The sequence below is a fragment of the Furipterus horrens genome, unplaced genomic scaffold (assembly GCF_987537825.1).
Source record: "Furipterus horrens unplaced genomic scaffold, mFurHor1.1.pri manual_scaffold_11, whole genome shotgun sequence".
NCBI lineage: Eukaryota > Metazoa > Chordata > Mammalia > Chiroptera > Furipteridae > Furipterus > Furipterus horrens.
Window position 1 is genome coordinate 61,026,925 of NW_028327181.1, and position 18,652 is coordinate 61,045,576.

Below are 18,652 nucleotides of genomic sequence, written 5' to 3' on the forward strand. Positions count from 1 at the left end.
CCAATCCGGAGAGCGTCCCCCGGCGCGGGAGGGCCCTGGGCAGCCGCCCGCAGCCGGGCGGAGCCGCGGGCAGAGCGGGGAACTCGCCGAGGGGACGGCCCCATCGCCTGCCGCCCGTCGTCTGCCACCCGCCACCCGCTCGGGTCTCTCCTGCCTCGCCATGCCGCCGTGGGGCGCCGCTCTCGCCCTGCTCCTGGCCGCGCTCGCCCTGCTTGGCCTGCTCGCCCCAAGTCTGCGGCGCCTCGAGACGCGCGCCGTCGGAGCCAGGACCCTGCAGGGGGCTCGGGGCCGGGACGACGACGACGAGGCGGACAGCGGAGGCCGGGAGGACCAGTTCAGCAGCGGGCGCGAGCCGCTGCCCGGCGGGTGCAAGCTCATCTGTAAGCCGTCGGCGCTGGCGCAGTGCCTGCTGCGCGCCTTGCGACGCTCGGCAGCTCTGGAGCCAGGCCCGCGCTCCTGGCTCTCGGGGCCCCACCTGCAGACCTTCTGCCACTTCGTGTTGCCAGTGGGGCCGGGGCCTGAGCTGGCCCGGGAGTACCTGCAGTTAGCGGACGACGGGCTGGTGGCCCTGGACTGGGTCGTGGGACCTTGCACCCGGGGCCGCCGAGTCACCAGCGCCGGGGGCCTTCCGGCCGTGCTGCTAGTGATCCCCAATGCGTGGGGACGCCTCACCCGCAACGTGATCGGCCTCTGTCTGTTCGCCCTTGAGCGCGGCTACTACCCGGTCATCTTCCACCGCCGCGGCCACCACGGCTGCCCGCTGGTCAGCCCCCGGCTGCAGCCTTTTGGGGACCCGTCCGATCTCAAGGAGGCGGTAACTTACATCCGCTTCCGACACCCGGCGGCCCCGCTGTTTGCGGTGAGCGAGGGCTCGGGCTCCGGGCTGCTGTTGTCCTACCTGGGAGAGTGTGGCTCCTCCAGCTACGTAACGGGAGCCGCCTGCATCTCGCCTGTGCTGCGCTGCCGCGAGTGGTTTGAGGCTGGCCTGCCCTGGCCCTACGAGCGGGGCTTTCTGCTCCACCAGAAGATCGCACTCAGCAGGTGGGTAACGGAGGCCGCAAGACCGGGAAGGGGGTGACTGGGGGCCTGGGCTAGCAGAGACACAGCTTGGCCTGGTCATTGACTAAAACAGGCGAAGGGCAATCTGGGCAAAGCTCTTCTCACACACTATCTGAAGATGTTCAAACCCTCCAGTCTAGACAGAACCAGGGAAGCTGGTTTAAAATCCATGGACGACTCAGTCACCATCATTATGCCAAGATGAGCCTCCTGCCCTGGGCCCCCTGGCCTCACCTCAGCCCCACCGTGTCCTAGCAACCTGAGTACCTGTCCCATCCACAGCAGAGGCAGTGCCTGACATTTACCACTTAGTCTGTAGCTTGTCAAATCAGCAAAGAGGGCTCTGGAAGCAACTGCAACAGATTATGTGTCCAGAATGTTCCCTAATAGCCTTTGAGCCTGGAGGTGACAGAAATAAAAAATTTGGTAGTATTTATTAAAACTTTTTAGATGCAATGAAAACGTTTTGCATATTCCTAGGTATGTACTTAATACTTAATGACAAAAATTAAAGAATATTTAAACATAATTTTTAAAAAATCTCCAAAAAGAGAACAATCTACCCTACCACCAGGGAGACAGGTGAGACTTCTCCACTGAGAAGGCCTGAGCAACATAACCCACAGCACATAACCAGGCCTCGGCTTGCACTGTCACTTTCCTAGGAGATGGCAGGCAGAAGGAGGTCAAAGACATTTTGGCAACGGTGTGGTGTGGCAGGAAGACCTGGGATGTGGAGTTAGGCCACTTAGGTTCAAATTCTGAATTTCCAGCAAGTTAGTGAACTCCTCAGAGCCTCACTTCTCTCTTCAATTAACAGAGTTAACTATCTCCCAAGGTAGTTAGTTATAAGCATAAAATGAGATCATGGAAGTGAGGGATTGGCGTAGGTGCTCAATAAATGGTAGCAATTGTGACTTCTCTTTCTTTTCTTGCCCCGTTTTGCCTCCTCTTCTGAGATCAAACCCTGAGCTCAACAACAGCACTCTGCCATGGCAACCCAGAGCCACCAGCTAATCCACGGGCAGGGTGCTCTCACATGGCTTAATTGCCAGTTTCCATCCCAAATGACCACCACTAGCACTGACCCTGGGCACCACCTGGATAAAATAAGGTGAGGGAAGTGGAGAGGAAACCTGAGCCTTTGGTAACTGCCCTGCCCATGGCACTTTGGGATTAAAAATTCAGGGCAAGCCTCTTTGAATGTTTTCAGGTGACACACATCCAAATTCAAAGGGCTAATGCTGGATTGATCCACCCTAAGGTCTGAACTGCCCATCCTGGCCTCGTCGTCAGGGTCCCAGGCCCTCTCCGGGGAGGTGGCAACCGCAAAGATGTTTCTCTTCCCCAGAACAGTGGCTCTCAGGCTCCTGTTTGGCAGTTCACCCAGTAAATTAATTACCGTCATTTCCTCTGTGATCCAGCCCTCTCTAGGCCTACCTTCTCTACACACTCATTTGTCATGATCTGGATAGCATATTGGTTTCAAAAATACAAACTTACTAATAAAACCTAAAGTAAAAGGTTAATCATGAAGGGGGTGACACCTGCTGGTGTGGAGAGTCTGAGCCAGTGGGTTCTTCTAGGAGGGGTTCAGGAGGTACAGTTCATAGCAAGTTCCCCACAGAGGGTCAGAAGTGGAGGTCAAGAGGAAAGCTCTCACTGTAGCTCAGCAGCTGTGAAGTCAACTGCTGCCCCAGGGCTTGGCAGGTAGTGAGTGCCACCAATGACAGGCCAGGTAGGAAAGCTGACACAGGAAGGAGAGAGGAAATACCCCGATTGTTGCCCTCAGGAATGCCAGCCCATGTTACCATTTGTCTAGAGAAACCAGATAATAGCTGCATTTTAAGTGATTTTAAATGATGACAATGAAATGAAAGTTTTTAAAAACATGGTCAAAGAAAGCCTCTGTGGCTACAATCTGGCCTGTGGGCTGCCACTCTGTAACTATGCCATCAATTTGTTTTCTAATTCTTCCTTCTCTTTCCTACTTTCCCTATTCAACTTCTTGCTGCCAGGTATGCCACAGCCCTGGAGGACTCAGTGGACACCCGCAAACTGTTCAGGAGCCACTCCCTGCGTGAGTTTGAGGAGACCCTCTTCTGCCACACTAAGAACTTCCCCATCAGTTGGGACACCTACTGGGACCACAACGACCCCCTCCGGGATGTGGATGAGGCAGCCGTACCTGTGCTGTGTATCTGTAGTACTGATGACCCTGTGTGCGGGCCCCCAGACCACTTTCTGCCCACTGAACTCTTTCACAACAACCCCTACTTCTTCCTCCTGCTCAGTCACCACGGAGGCCACTGTGGCTTCCTGCGCCATGAGCCCTTGCCAGCATGGAGCCACGAGGTCATCTTGGAATACTTTCGGGCCTTGACTGACTTTTTCCGAACAGAAGAGAGGATGAAAGGGCTGAGCAGGCACCGAGCCTCATTGCTAGGGTGCCATCGTCGCTGGGGAACCCTGCAGAAGCGGGAGGTCTCTTCCTCTGCCAGTGTGGAGATTTTTAGCTGGAAGCGGTCATATACAAGGTGAGACCTGGCTGGAGAACCCCTTGTCCTGCAAAAGACAACAGAGCTGGGCATGGCAGAGTCCTAAAAAAGTGGTGAGAACTGAACAGAGAAAGCAGCTCCAGCTCTTTGCCACTGATTCAGCTTCTTCTTCTGTTTTGGTCTGTTGAAAGAGACAGAACTTCCAGCTAGTTGCCACTTACTTTACCTTGAGCAGTACTCCTGCCCAGGCTTTGCCCAATACATTCCCACTCCTCTTGGTCAGCAGCTGGGCATCCCTGACCAACCTCATAAGCCAAAGATTAGCACAATTTGAACCCATGGACTCAGGATAAAATGCTCTCTTGCAATGACTACAAAGATGAGTTTATGTGTGTCATTGGACAGCTCTATGACCCTGACTCTCAAGCTGGAGCCACTCGATGTAGTAAGGACAGGATGTTTGTGTCTCAGTCCCACTTCCCTCATTTCATTCTGCGGTTGTGGCACTCTGCTGACTTCATGTGGTAGCGGCAGTGGAAGTGGGCTTGAGAGTCATGTGGCTGCATCTGTCTTGTATGAGTGCGAGAAAGGCTGCAGAGGCAGTAAGTGCAGTGCTGAGATGGAGTCAGAGCCCCCGGGTAGATTGTGAGTGAGTAACTGGAGTACTAAGGTCCAGCCTTTCAGACATCTTCTGCAAGTCTTTGCTGGGAATGGGGCTGACCTGCAGCTTCAGCCTAGAATCTCAAGACTCACTGGACAGATCCCAGGGATTTTAGGAACAAGAAGTCCTTGAACATGGTTTGCTAGACCATGACTCAAGGAGCCAGACTTTCAGGCACTGTAGCTGCTCTGGGATTATTACTCCAGAGAGCTCTGGCCAGAGCTGCTTTGCTTCTGCAATGTGGGCTTTCTCTAAGTGGTGAAAAGTATATAAACCTCATCTCTTAGGTGTTTTCTGGTTAGCCTCCCTCTTTTCTGACACTACTACTAGCCTCTCCCTCTCCAAAACCTGGAGAAACACCTGAAACCAGGGAAAACAGAAAGTTCCAAGAGGTTGGCTAGGACTGACTCAGTAATTTATGACTATTTCACATTACTGTGTTTTTTTTCTGCTCAATTATTCAAAAGGCTATTCATGTAGATGCAGACAGAAAAAGCTTCTTCCTGGATCTGGTCATTCAGTGAGTGAGTGTTTGGTTTGATGAGAAATAATGCTGAAGATCAGCGTAAAATAAAGCATTGTACACATTGGCCCACATGTCCTGGTTTGGATTAGTCCATTAAACAATACAATAGGACATCTGATTCCATGTGGTACTAAGAACTTTGCCCTGAAGTTTTATTTTAATTTGTCTTTGAGAAAGAAGGCACCTATTGTTTTTATTTTAATTTTTTAAAAATTTAATCTTTTTTTTTTTTCAAGGGCGCCTGTTTTGACTGGAAGCCCCACCCTAGCCTCACAAGGAGTAAAGCAATTTTAAAGAGGAGAGATATTTACTGAAGCCATGTCCTAAGGCTTGGTAGGAGTAGTTCCTGGAGCCATGATTTCAGATTTGGATAATCTTAAGCCTTGTTCCTTTAGATCAAATAAGAAACTCTGAACTATCCAAGAATCTAAACTGAAAATGCAGATAGCACTCAATTGTTTAAGGCACATTTTCCTGTCATGAAAAAATGACCTCCCTCATTCCCCACTTCTTGCTCCTCATCCTCCTTCTCCTCCTCCACGCTTCTCATCTAAAGGTCTTTTACCGTCTCTGAGCAGGAGAAGTAACAAGTAACTAAAACCTAAAGAAGCCATTCTACTGCAGGTTAACAAGCTCCATGTAAGGCTTGGTGAGGGAGACTTACTGACATCAGCCACCCTTTGGCATCATCAGGTACAGTGGGAATTTCAGTTAATTAGGGTCCTGCCGTCCCATATGTAGGACCCTAGGATCATTCAGAACTGACTGCAAAGTGGGTAGCAGCCACTGGTTTTTAAACACCCCTGATTCTGGCTTAAATGGCCCCCAAAGGCTAAATCTATATTATTTCTCTAGCCCAGATACCCTAGGACTCTGGTTCTTTAAGAGAATAGCTACCCCCACCCCCCTCTGCCGCCCCAGCCCAGCTGGTGTGGCTCAGTAGATTGAGTCCCAGCCTGTGAACCAAAGGGTTGCCGGTTAGATTCCTAGTCAGGACACATGCCTGGGTTGTGGGCCAGGTTCCCAGTTCGGGGTGCATGAAAGGCAACCACACATTGATGTTTCTCTCCCTCTTTCTCCCTCTCTTCCTCTCTCTCTCTAAAAGTAAATAAATATATTTTAAAAAAAGAGAACAGCTTTTTGAAAAATTGTGGTTGGTTTCAATTTCCTTAAATAGGAAAGAAAGCCTGTAGGGTGGGATATATATGTGTATATCTATCATCTACCTATCTGTCTACCTATCATGTATTGACAGAGTTATAGTCTTAAAGCCCTCAGACAGGCATGACGGCCCTAGTCCAGGCACCATGAATTCCCTTGAACTCACAATCCTAATGACCTAAATCAGCGATTTTCAACCTTTTTCATCTGGTAGCACATCTAAACTAATTACTAAAAGTCTGTGGCACACCAAAAATATGTTTTGTTTTTTGCAGATCAGACAAAAAAAGGGTAAAATTTTGATTTACACATGAAAATAATACTAGTAATAATCTACCTTTTTTGCTTCCAACTGATTTTTTAAAAAATCAGGTGCTTATACTTGTATATAGGAGTTTCTGGCACCAAGAAGTAACCAATCAGATACAACCTGATTATGCAACATGACCAGTAAGATGCAACTCTATTATATGACCTATATGCTTATGGTTCTAGACAGGGCATTTACGCTGCACAACTATTGTTGTCATTTTTTAAATGTGACAGTCTAAGGGAAAAGAGGTCAGTGCCCATGACTAAATAGACAAGTATTGCATGTTTTAAAAATTCTTGCAGCACACTGGTTGAAAATCACTGACCTAAACCTTTTAAGTTTTTCCCCTCTATGCCCCTCGTGTTCATAGCCCATCTCAGGAAGCTCCTTCTCTCTCATCTTCCCCTCACTGCTTGATGACACCCCTGCTTTTCAGCTCATTTTTCCCAAGAAAGTGTAGTTCCTGTTCCAGCGGGTTTGGGTGACTGTCCTGTAGCCTAACGATAAAGGAATCACCCAATTGGCTCTGCTTTGGTTAATAGCTAATTATATGAAGTCATCTTGATGAGCACTAGACACACTATTCTGAGAGAATGTGTGGCCCTTCACCAAAATGACAAGTTATGAGTCTGAGGAAGCAAGAAACAAAGAAAAAGCAAAACTTTAAGAAGTACAACTGAGTTGGAGGTTTCCAGGTAGCAAGGCTTCAGCAATCTTGTCAGGCCTCATTCACTTGCTTGACACTCTTTTGGTCTCTTCATTACTTATGAACACCTTCAAACGATTTTTTAAAAATACACCAATGATTTAAAGGAGGCATTATCTCAGAAATAGAGACTGAGTCCTCTGTCTCCACTCATTGCATCAAAATGCCTGAAGCAGACAACTGCCTCTAAAGGTTTGAGTTCTACTGAGTTCTGACCTCTGATACCAAAGACTGCTAAGCTATAACTTATTTATATATAGGTTTCCAGGGTGCCTTGGCTGGAGTCAACAGTATGGAAAACAAAGCACCAGATCCTCACTCTGAGATGACACTCTCTCTGTTTTAAGTGAAGATACCCTTCTGAAACCTGAGTATTACTAGAAAAGAAGTCTTGACACAGGAAATGTTCTTTCCTTTATATGTAACTTCAAAACCACCCCCAAGTCAGAAGCTCCTCTGTACTCACCTTCCATCCAGACCACAAGATCCTTTGTGTCAGTCACCCTTAGTAATGCCAACATCTCTTTCTTTACAAATGAACTTTAGCATGAATTCTTCTTGCTTAAATAAACAGATACACTTGGCCACTTTGGTATAACTTGGTTAACAATGCCAACAGGAGTATTTGTAATTCTACTGCCAAGCCACAAAGATGGCATCAGAAATTGTTTTCACTAGTTACCACAACTGGCAGAGATGAGATCGAGGAGTTATACCCGGGGAGTATCTGAGTGCCTGGATACGGAATGAATGCCTTAGGAAGCAGTAATTTCCACATATGCGGGATAGGCAAGCTAGACTGCGACTTGGCATACATTATGGAGGGGACAAGTGCTAAGAAATAAGCTATTTTCTCACCTGAAAGTCGGTGAGTTAAAACAATGCTAATGAGTTCAGTGAGTTGTAAAGACTTCTGGTTGACTTATGGGCCTGAGGATCATGAGATCACAGACCTGATCCGGCTTCTGGGAATTGGGAGACGACATAAAGATTTTCATGAAAACGACCCTGCCAAAGTGAACAGAGGGTGTTTTTAAGATATCCAATAATAATGCTCTAAAGTGTCTAGGAAGAGCTACAAGTTGAAGGAAAAGTGGAATTTCATTAAAACAATAAAAGATACTAACACATAAAAAATAAAAAGTCTCTAGCCCTTTTGGCCATCCTGTGTAATAAGGTAATAATACCTTGCCGTAGTGTTTATCACTAGTATCGTTGAACAAAAATCTGTCTTGTTTGCCTCTGAATAGTAAATAAATTGCAGTCTCCCTGCAACAATGGAATGTCATTATTTTTTAAATCTCCAGAATGAATGTGCTGTTTATCTTCTGAAGTCCTTTGTGTACTGAGCCATGCTTTCCTGCCTGTGGAGTTAACAGAGCCTCCCTGCACATTCTCTATGTGCTGGTTGTTGCTTCACTGCTGTACATGTAGCCTTGTGTCCTTAACACTAACCAGTGGCAGCTGTTTAATCAACAACCAGCCCTCCTGCTCTGGGCTGATAATTTCCCAGCAGGCTCAAAATTCCCTGATCCTCAAAAGTACCTACATGGAGATATTTTCCAGTGGGCAATCTGTAATTTGTGCATTGGCAAGAGTACTGAATTAAGTAGTTTGGAGTTGGGGGTTCTAGTTTGTACTCATCAGTGACTCCCATGCCCTTGGGAAAGTTATTTTGAGTTGCTCTATAAAAAGACTGAGACTGTGAATAGGCCTTAATTTAAGAGGTCTGCTAGGACATGGGATAGTAAAGCAGATAGATCCCATTCTCCATGTCTATTAATTCCTCCACTGGAGTTCAAAGACCAGTACGATGAGTAACATTGCTTTCAGGTCACTCTATTCTCTAATTCTTACAAGGCCAAGAAGTTCCAATTACTAATTCCACTGCAAAGTTGGGAAGAGCCTGGAAGAGCGGCACCTTCTGAGGCTCACGCCCAGGTCCTGGGTTGCCCAACTAAGGGCAAAGTCTTCGCAGCCCCTGCCCAAACACATAGGTTCATTTGTTCCAGCCAAAAACCATCTGTTTTCCTATCTCAGATATGAAGTTTCAGAGACTATGTGACTTCCAAGATCTCACAGTTAGTGTAGTGGGGCTAAAGACCAGAACCCAAGCCACTGCTCTTTATGCCATACTTATTTGCCTTTCCTAGTCAATCACTGGCTGAGATGACAGTAAATAATGCTCATTTTAGGCTTCATAATGTAAAGGATGATAACAAAAGGGGAAAGAATGTGTCTTTAGAGCTGTTGGAGCGCACAATTTCATTGGAGAGCTATACACATTATAATTAACACCCTGAAATTTATTGTATAGCTTGCATATAGCCTTAGCACCCTCAGCAACCTTGTCTAACCTCTATCCATTAATGAGAAGTATCTGACCCTGGCTGGCATGGCTCAGTGGATTGAGCGCTGGACTGCAAATCTAAAGGTCACTGGTTTGATTCCTGGTCAGGGCACATGTCTGACTTGTGGGCCAGGTCCCCAGTTGGGGGCATGCAGGAGGCAACTGATGGATGTTTTACTCGTACATTGATGTTTCGCTTTCTCCTTCCCTTCCATTCTGTCTAAAAATAAATTTTTTTCAAAAAAAGAAAAAATTGAAACTCAAAACCATTTCTTAATTAAAAAATATGTAAACCCCAGCCCACGAATTGACCCCCCAAATTAGCCTTCTGACAAAAATGTCATTTTAAGTGTTTTTATTTTTTAGAAGATTTTATTTATTCTTAAGAGAGAGCGAAGGGAAGGAGAGAGAGAGAAAAACATCAATGTGCAAGAGATACATTGATTGGTTGCCTCTCGCACACCCTCAACTGGGGACCAGCCCTGCAGCCCAGGCATGTGCCCTGACTGGGAATGGAACCAGAAATCTTCTGGTTCACAGGCTGGCACTCAATCCACTAAGCCACACCAGCCAGGGCATTAACAGTGTTTTATACAGAACTGGATTAGATATTCTACCCCATACAGGGCTAAAATGTGAATTTCACATCTGGGAAGATAAGCCCAGATGAAGCCACCTTTTGAAGTCTTGTACAAGGTCCAAGAACTGCATACATCTCTATGTGTCCGTGTGTGGGAGGTGTAGTTACATAGACCACAATAGGTCTATATAAAATTTAAGGACCTGCGTGAGACTGTTAGAACCTACAGAATCATCTGACACCCATAACACAAGAGGCCACTTCACTCTCTGGCAAAAAGAATTTGAGACAATTAGACTGGAGAGTTTATATCTGCATCAGGAGTTTTACTCTTACCCATAGCTTACTCATTTTTATAATCTCAACATCCAGTACAGTGCCTGAGATTCAGTAAATATCCAATAGTAACTGAGTTGAAGTATACTTTATGGGGATAAAATTACTTTTTTTAAAATTTTTGTGGGAGAAAAAGAAACACCGATTGGTTGCCTCTCGCATGCCCCGAACTGGGGACCTGGCCCGCAACTCAGGCATTCAACTGGCGACCTATCATTTTGTAGGATGATGCCCGACCCACTGAGCCACACTGGTCAGGGCAGGATAAAATTACTTTAAAGAGAACTGAGCGGACACTGTGTACTAAAATTACTTTATTACAGTTGATTTTTTTAAACATTTCCTTTGCTATTATACAAAGGATACTTACAAACAAAATATTACATATGACCTTGTTTTCGCTCTTATGTTCTGACAACTTGGTAACAGCTTTAAATGCACAATCTATACAATTAATACAGGTTATATATGAACTATAAGGTATGTTGAACCAGAAGAATACTGACAATATACTGTACAATACGCCTTACCAGTTAGTGCTGTGGACCATTTCTATCAAAAGGAAAATGCACATCTGTACAGTCACCTTTTACCAGCTCGTGCTGACAGTGAGGGAGAGGCTTCTTTCCCATTGCAACCCTTGATAAGCCTCCACTGTGGGCGTCTGTTTGGTCCGAAAATTGAGAGGACTGTGTATTTAAAATTAGTCATCTACGAAGTAGCAGAACATCGATTTCAAGATGATAATCTCTCACCAAAAAAAAAAAAAAAAAAAAGTCAGTCCTAGTTTTAAAAGACCACAAGTCCTTCGTCCACTACAAAAACCCTACAGGCTCAAGGGCTTTAGGAGATGAGAAGATGTAGGCTGCCAAACAAGGAGGCAAGAAACCAAGCCAAAATCTAGGTCTTGCAAAATCATCATTTTTCCCTTCACCAAAGGGAACTAGAAATGTACAAATTCATTGATGAACCTCAATGATAACATATCAGTTTGCTGATAACCCTCATTTTATCTGGACCCGACTTGTGGGAATAACTGAGATTGTGAATAATATACACCACTTTTAGAAAAGAACCTCTTGCTTAGTTAAAATATTCCCTTTTGCCACCAAAGCTGGTCCTGGGCTATTTACAGGTGTGCATTCATCTCTCAATGGTCTACTCAGAAATGATAAGGTTACAGCTTTTTTTCTTTTCTTTTTTTCTTTTTTAAATAAAAAAGCAATTGACTGAAGCATTTTTTCTTTCTCTTTTAGGTAAATAGCAAAAATAAAAATAAAAAACCAACCCTGTCATTTGCACAAATAATGCAAATGGAGCGATATGGCCTTTAAGGTAAGGGGTTAGTAGAAAGGAAGAGAGAAGTGAAGAAAACCCAGAGAAAATGACGTATTAATTTTCTTTTTAAAAATTTCTACAATACATGTGCAAAAAAAAAAAAATCATGCTGGTTGAGGAAAACAAAGGGAAATGAGTATATAAAATTAAAAACATAAATAATATGTTCAGATGACTGGTAAAAGCAGAAACCAACCTGGGTTACAAAAAGGATTATACATTCACGATGCTCTTAAACCCAGTGGGATAACTTATGTTAAAACTGTGTTAATAGTTATGTTAAAAATCTCAAGTTTTTAAATCTTCACAATACAAGCAAAGCTGTTTTAAAATATACACTATACATATTTCTCATAGTCTCTCCAACCTCATTAATGCGCATTAGACTATCTTTTTCATATACTAAAACAAGGGGGTTCTGAAAGCTAAATTGCTCAGAGTAACCCATCCATTATTTAAATGTTTGTCTTAAGTTTTAAATGGGTTAAAAATTTTAGCAGACTTACATAAATAGGATTTAGCAACAGAAGTGTTAATTTAAAAAACTCTAAAGCATTTACAAATTATCAGGTTGGAATAGTGTGGGGAACTTATGTGCACTATATTTTAAAATGTTATTTACATTAGACCATCACTTTTGTAAAAATTTTCCTAAAAGATAAAAACAAAACAAAATAAGATAAATTTGGGGAATTAACCTGTTCTAACCTCAGAGAGAAGGATCATAAAGGGAAAGGTAAAATAAGAACAAAGTTCTCTCTTAAAAGAAACCCCACATATCCCTCTCCCCTTGGATTCTGCCCTATGAAACCACCTGCAATTCCTAATAGGCTCATATATCAAGTGTCAAGATAATGTAGTAAAATACTTTGTCAGATAAATTACTGGCCTCAAGTGGACTTTTTTTTTTTTTAATTTCCCACCTTGTGACTTTGCTTGGATTATTTTAGGCATGTGTATGTAATTAACTGGAGGGGCACTCTAAGTAGGCACAATTCCCATTTAATGTGGAATAAAAGGTATAACATAAAATGCCACTAGGGAGAAGGGTGGTAATTCCTGTGATACTATGAAATGCAAAAGAAGCACATGTGGAATGCGCAACAAAAAAAGAGCTGTCTGGCAACACACCAGGAGCAGCCAACATCTTAAACTAAATATACTTGTCAATGACAAAAAAGGGGTTTTTCAGAAGGGCTCCAATACCGCTCCCTTCATCTGTTTCATTATGTGCCAACTAGTCACATGGATCAGCCAGAAGCTGCAAATATTAAGCAGTGACATCTTTTTAATCACACAATTCACTCCATGATCATGACGATTTATAGTAACAATAACTTTTATGCTGAGGCAATATATTTGAAGGCTCAGAAAAAGCAAAAATGTGCCACTGAGAGAAACCTGTTCCCATACAACTGGTCTTCATGCTTTCAAGTGGCCCTAATATACCTGTGGTGCTAAGCCAAGCCATGCAAAAGCAAAGAGTACACACTTTTCATTAACATTTGTATCTCATTTCTAAATTCCACTGACCTCCAGGTTGCCATAGAAACATATGAGTACTGAAAGCACACAAATGAGGATTCATGGATTTTTAAAAAATGCATTTCCCTTGTCTATATTCTCTAGACTTAAATACCATAGGGCTACAAGGCATATCAAAGAAAGGTTAAGTGGGGGTAATGACAAAGGAACATACTCTGGAAATAGGAAAAATGCTCTGAACTGGGATCATGTGCCAACAATAAGAATAGTTCATTTCATTAGAAAATTCGGCTACAGAGCCCAATAAACAATTCCAAGCCATAATGTAACCTGCATAATTTACATAAACATTAAAACTCTTGCACTTCATAGACAAAAACACACTTCTGTAAACATGGCCACTGGGGGAGGGAGCCTCCCTACCTCATTCATGATTGAGAACACGTAATCATTATATTGAATAAAATGACTTCAAAAGATTTTAAACCTGACCAATAATTAAGCTTCATTTCCCGTTTAACAACATTTAAGCATTAAATCTAAAAATGTCACCTAAGATGGTTTCAGGGTTAGATGCTAGGACCACAATCGGCAATGACAGCAACTCCTCTCTAGCTGGCACAGACTTATAAACTTTAGTACAAAAACAAAACAAAATTACAGAAACTAGGTCAATTTGTTAGCTACATATTTACAGATAATTACATGACTTTTCACTCACAATTGCTAAAAACTATGAGTGAAAAGGAAGCTGTGCAGGTTGAATTACCCGTACTTTGGGGGGAATTCTTGGGCATCAAGATACCCTTTCCATTCATTCAGAAGTCTTGTCTTCGCGTCACTTTTTCATGGCAAACTACCGACAGAGGTTCAGATTAGTATATCCAGTGGGTATCTTGTTTCAGAGAGGATTAACATTTTTCTCTATTTAAAGGAGAATCTCTTCTGTATTTAAAAACAAACAAACCCAACACAGGCACATTCACACGCACAAAAAAAATCTCTGAAACTTCAAAGTTAGTATTGTTGGGAAACAGTTAACAGTGATGGTGACATAGTAAATGGCTCCCTAGTTTTAATTCTCAGCATATATTTTCTTTAAAGAATATCTTTCTTGGTAGGTGGGAAGTGCAAGTTTAAAAAACCCACAATAGGCAGATAAGGTGCATACTAATTTATATATTTCTTATGACGTGAAGGCTACCGTTAGGCCAAGTGGGTTCTCTTCCCTTGTTTGAGCGAAATTTTGGAAGTCTGAATATAAACGAGGGAAAAATTAGTCAATGTGACTTTAAAGGGCGCTCCCAGAATGCAGTAGAAAATAAAAAATATACAATAAAGAGTTCTCAGCTTCACTTTTTTTCTAGACAAGTGTTTAATAAAACTTACTTCTTTACAAATAGTCATTTCCAATGTAGTCTACTGTAGTGATTTCATAAAAGTGCAGACAACATAACCAGACACACAGCAAAACAGACTTCAATCAGTAGTCCTTGCATACAAGAGGCAAGTCTGCTAAGTGTACAGCACACTTTTCATTCTTTTAGGAATCTGAGGATGGGAAATTTCCAGTTCTTAACAACTAAGAGTGAGTACTTTTTCAAAGGCAATGCTACAATCTAGTTGGGCACTATCATGTTAGATGAGGGAAAACAAAATAGAAAACCTGTTTCTCTTGAATAATCATCTGTATTTTGATAAGTAGCTCAAAGATGACAGCCCAAGTTTTGGCTTTGTTCCTTAGAGAAGGTGATTTTCTATCTTAAGAAACAAAAAAACCCTTTTTTTCCATCATTACAGGAGATTCATACTTATACACCTTAAATATATTATTTTATGACTTGAATACATACTAGACACTTCACATTGTGAGCATGGGACAAAACAAAAGACCATATAAACCTCCTACCTACAAAAAGGGTTGCTGTGTTGAGCCAAATCTGCTTGACTAGTGGCGGCTCAGAAGGGGTGGAAGGTGCATAAAGAACATACTGTTAGCAAGCAAGAGGCGGCAGCTGAAGGGAGACAGCCCTGCACCAGCACCATACCCTTCTCTCCCAGTGGCCATTTCCTGTTGATTTCATAGTTTAGGAAAACCTTGGATGCTTTTAGCGGTAATTCTTTTCTTGGATGTTTTGGTCCTTAGCAAAGTTTATAACTATCAGTATTGATGGAGTAAAAAGAACAAGAAGATCAATGATATCACTAAGAAATACGCAGAGTGCACATGAAGACTGTGTGATTCAGTGTTTCTTTTATCATCTTGCAGAGGAATCACCACCAGTGTTTTTAATTGTCATGGTTCACTTCTCTCTGCATCACTCATCTTTACTGCATTAGGACAAAAACTCATAGAAACACCAACTGGCTCCTTCCCCAGCACCGTTTTACTGCATCTGCAACTTAGGTTTCCATATTTTACTTAAGTTTCCTTCCATCCACACAAGTGCTAAAAGGGGATTAAAAAAGAAGAGACTGCATCTAATGACCACCTCCTCATAAATATCACCCCAGAGTACTCATTCTTAACCGCATGCATTCTTGCCTAAACTGAGGATTTGAAATAACAAAACTAAGTAACAGAACCTTAAGTGCCCTGATGGAAATGTACAGTATGAGTTACATCCATCTATCTATACACACATACAGACACTCATATGTATATACAATATATACATACAAATGATAATAGCTATACCAAAAATGTGCATATTTAACAGTTTTAAAAAGCCAGTAGATCATGGTATAATACAATTTATTTCCACTAGTGAATGGCACAAATGGAGAAATGCAAAGGAGGTGTTTCAAGTACAATAAAGTCATTTTTCACAGGTGAAAATAAACAGTATTATTCCAGTGTCCAACACAATATATTTTATAAAAGTTTAAAATGCCAGACATTTAGTACTTAAAGAAGTAGAAAGTTACTAAAGTCTGCCTTATTGTCTGAAAAAGACACTCATAGAGTTCTTGATTTTTGAAAAGGAGATAAGGAAAAATAGGTGGGAGGGGCAGTGGGTGTCAAAGACAGTTTCTTTAGTGTACTGAATGGTGTTTACCTGATGTCTGGGCAGCTTAAAATCATGACTACGCTAAAAAGTTTAATTTATCAATAAAACCTTGGTGTACAGTGCCCAGCAAACTGTACCTGTGGGTGTGGCAACAAATGCAGGACTATTGATCTCTAGGCATAGAAATGACTAAAAAGAAGGGCAGCTCTGAATAAAAATAAAAATTTTCCAGCTACCATTACTATATAATGAAGAAACTATGATTTGGGGTTAGAGCTGACTTTAATAAGAGAAAAAAAATATGTTCAAAAAGAAGGCAACCCTATTACAAATAATGTATTTCAAGGTATGAGGTTTTGCATTTTTAAAAATGCTAACTAAAGAAGGGGGACACAGTGAACACAGGAAAATTTTTACTGCTAAGCTCTGGATACCAGATATAGCATTTATGACTTTCTGATATGCTGGACAAATTTCTCCTACTTTTCATTTTTTAAACACATATTGAGTGAACACCAACACTGGGAGGAGGTAGTAATTTGATCAAATGTTGACATTTGCACACTGATTCAGAAAGTGCCTGCTTCTTTCTTTAGGATCTTAAACCTTTCAGATTTTCCTGCTACAAGCTTTACTCTTTAGTGATTCCTACTATGCATGAGATTCCTCAGAAGTTAGATCTTATAAATATACACAAACCAATTAATTTGAATAATTTTTGTAAAGTATAATATTTTTAAATTAAAATTAACTTTGTGGAATAATCCAGGTATACTCATGACCTACATGTAAAACTGGCTGGTATACAAGTAAGTCAAATACAAAGCCCTACCTGGACAGACATTTGGAATCAGTATTCAATCATGATTTTATAAGGAAGTGGTCTGCCTGAACTCAGTGACTCCATTAGATTAATTTAAGTCCACAAGTGGACTTTAACACATCAATGGCAGTATTTTGGATTTTAGAGTTTTGTGTATAAAACTGATCTGCTTCCCTATTCCACCCCTCTAGCAGTAGAGGGGCCAATAAGAATTTTTAAATGGGTATCAAATTCCATTATATTTTTGGACATTTTATTAATTCTAAAGCTCTCTTCTATCACTTTCCTCCAAATAGGTAGATATCTCAATTTGTTGCAAATACTACATAATATTTGAATGCAAAAAAGATATTGTGAAAATTAAAAGCCCCTTTCATTAGATATGACAAGTACATGCCACGTTCACCTAAAAACTGGTGACCTCAAGCATGGCCAAGAGGACAATGTATCAGAGTTCTGCCTGAAACACTGCCTTAAATTGTGTGAAATTCTATGGTGATATTGGTTTTTAAAATATTTACATTATTTTTTTCCAGTTACCTTTAAATAAATGCCAGAAATGCCTAAAGGGAATGATTGATGGAGACTGGACTGATATACCTGGGGAAGACTTAATTGAGAAAATCAAGATTTCAACAGTGATAGATTACTGTTTGGTCAATAGTCTGATTTACGTAAAAAGTATCTTTGAGAGAGACTTAGGGAATTCTAACCTGGAGTCCTTTGACTATATGAAAAGCAGGATCCAGAGTTAGCAGCAAGGGTTCTTCAAGACAACTGGGGAGGGGGCAGGGCAATAACTTTTAAGAAATTCTGATATGTCCTTGAAAAGGACATTTTTTTTTCCTTCAAGTAATACTCTCAGTTCCCTATCCACCTTCAACCAAATTTCCATACTGGCAACAAAATACTAAGTAACATCTGACTTCCAGCATTGGATTGATCCTTCATTGCAAAACAAAACAAAACAAAACAAAACATGTCCCTCTCTGGAAATAAAGGTTAGCTTTTGTCAAGAGATTCCCTGACCACTATATATATTTTTTTTGTTTGTTTGTTTGCCAAACTTGCTAGTTCCTTTTCAGTAGTAATTTAGCACTGAGGCTAGAGACTTCAGGAAGTTGTGTTTCCTACTGTATGATGTTAGCATGATGTCAAATGGTCACTAAATCTCAAGGAACTAGAAGTTTGTAAAGTATTGCAGCAACAAAAACAGCAATTAAAAAAGGGAGAGAGAGAGAGAGAGAGGACCTACACATGCGGCAAAATCTACAGTGGTAGTGAGGGTTAGTCAGCAGCTGGTCAAGTCATTGGCTCAGTGACTCCTGGTTCACTATGGCAACTAAACATTAAATAATTGGCTATTCTACATGTAAACAGGAAATCCCATAAGCCAAAAGGGGGTAATCAAATCAATGTCTATGTAGTGTGATGAGAATTCCAAGAGATGGCAGTTTGCGAATATGGCATCATACAAACACCTCTGGCATTTGATACGTATTGGCTATACGTCTTTCTTTTTGTACAAAGTAAAAGTATGGTTTGGGGTTTTGAGAGTTATAGAGCTTAGCTAGGATGAAATATCACAGTATAAGCAACAAAACATCAGGATATATAGGATTCATCTCCTCACTCTGCTGCTGAACATAGCCACCATATGAACTTTCAGGAACCTCTCTCCCTTCTGGTCTTCTCCTTTGAAGGCTTACAGGTTGATGCTATTCCCACACCACTTGAGACCTCCTTAAACAGCTCCATCTCACATGCCACAAAGAAGGCACAACTGAATGGAAGAAAAAAAAAAC

The 18,652-nt window shown here is 41.9% G+C and overlaps 1 protein-coding gene across 2 annotated transcripts; it reads left to right on the top strand.

The window, feature by feature from the left end:
* Positions 1-95: 95 nt before the first annotated feature.
* ABHD15 (abhydrolase domain containing 15) lies at positions 96-12,373 on the top strand. Of its 2 annotated transcripts, XM_090291607.1 has the most exons (3): positions 96-1,041; positions 3,078-3,596; positions 11,447-12,373. In XM_090291607.1, the coding sequence occupies exons 1-3, from the start codon at positions 161-163 to the stop codon at positions 11,448-11,450; spliced, it is 1,404 nt and encodes a 467-aa protein (XP_090147733.1). In that variant the 5' UTR covers positions 96-160; the 3' UTR covers positions 11,451-12,373. The 2 variants fall into 2 exon arrangements, with proteins under 2 accessions (XP_090147733.1, XP_090147732.1); XM_090291606.1 differs by lacking the exon at positions 11,447-12,373 and having other exon boundaries at positions 101-1,041; positions 3,078-4,979.
* Positions 12,374-18,652: the final 6,279 nt, after the last annotated feature.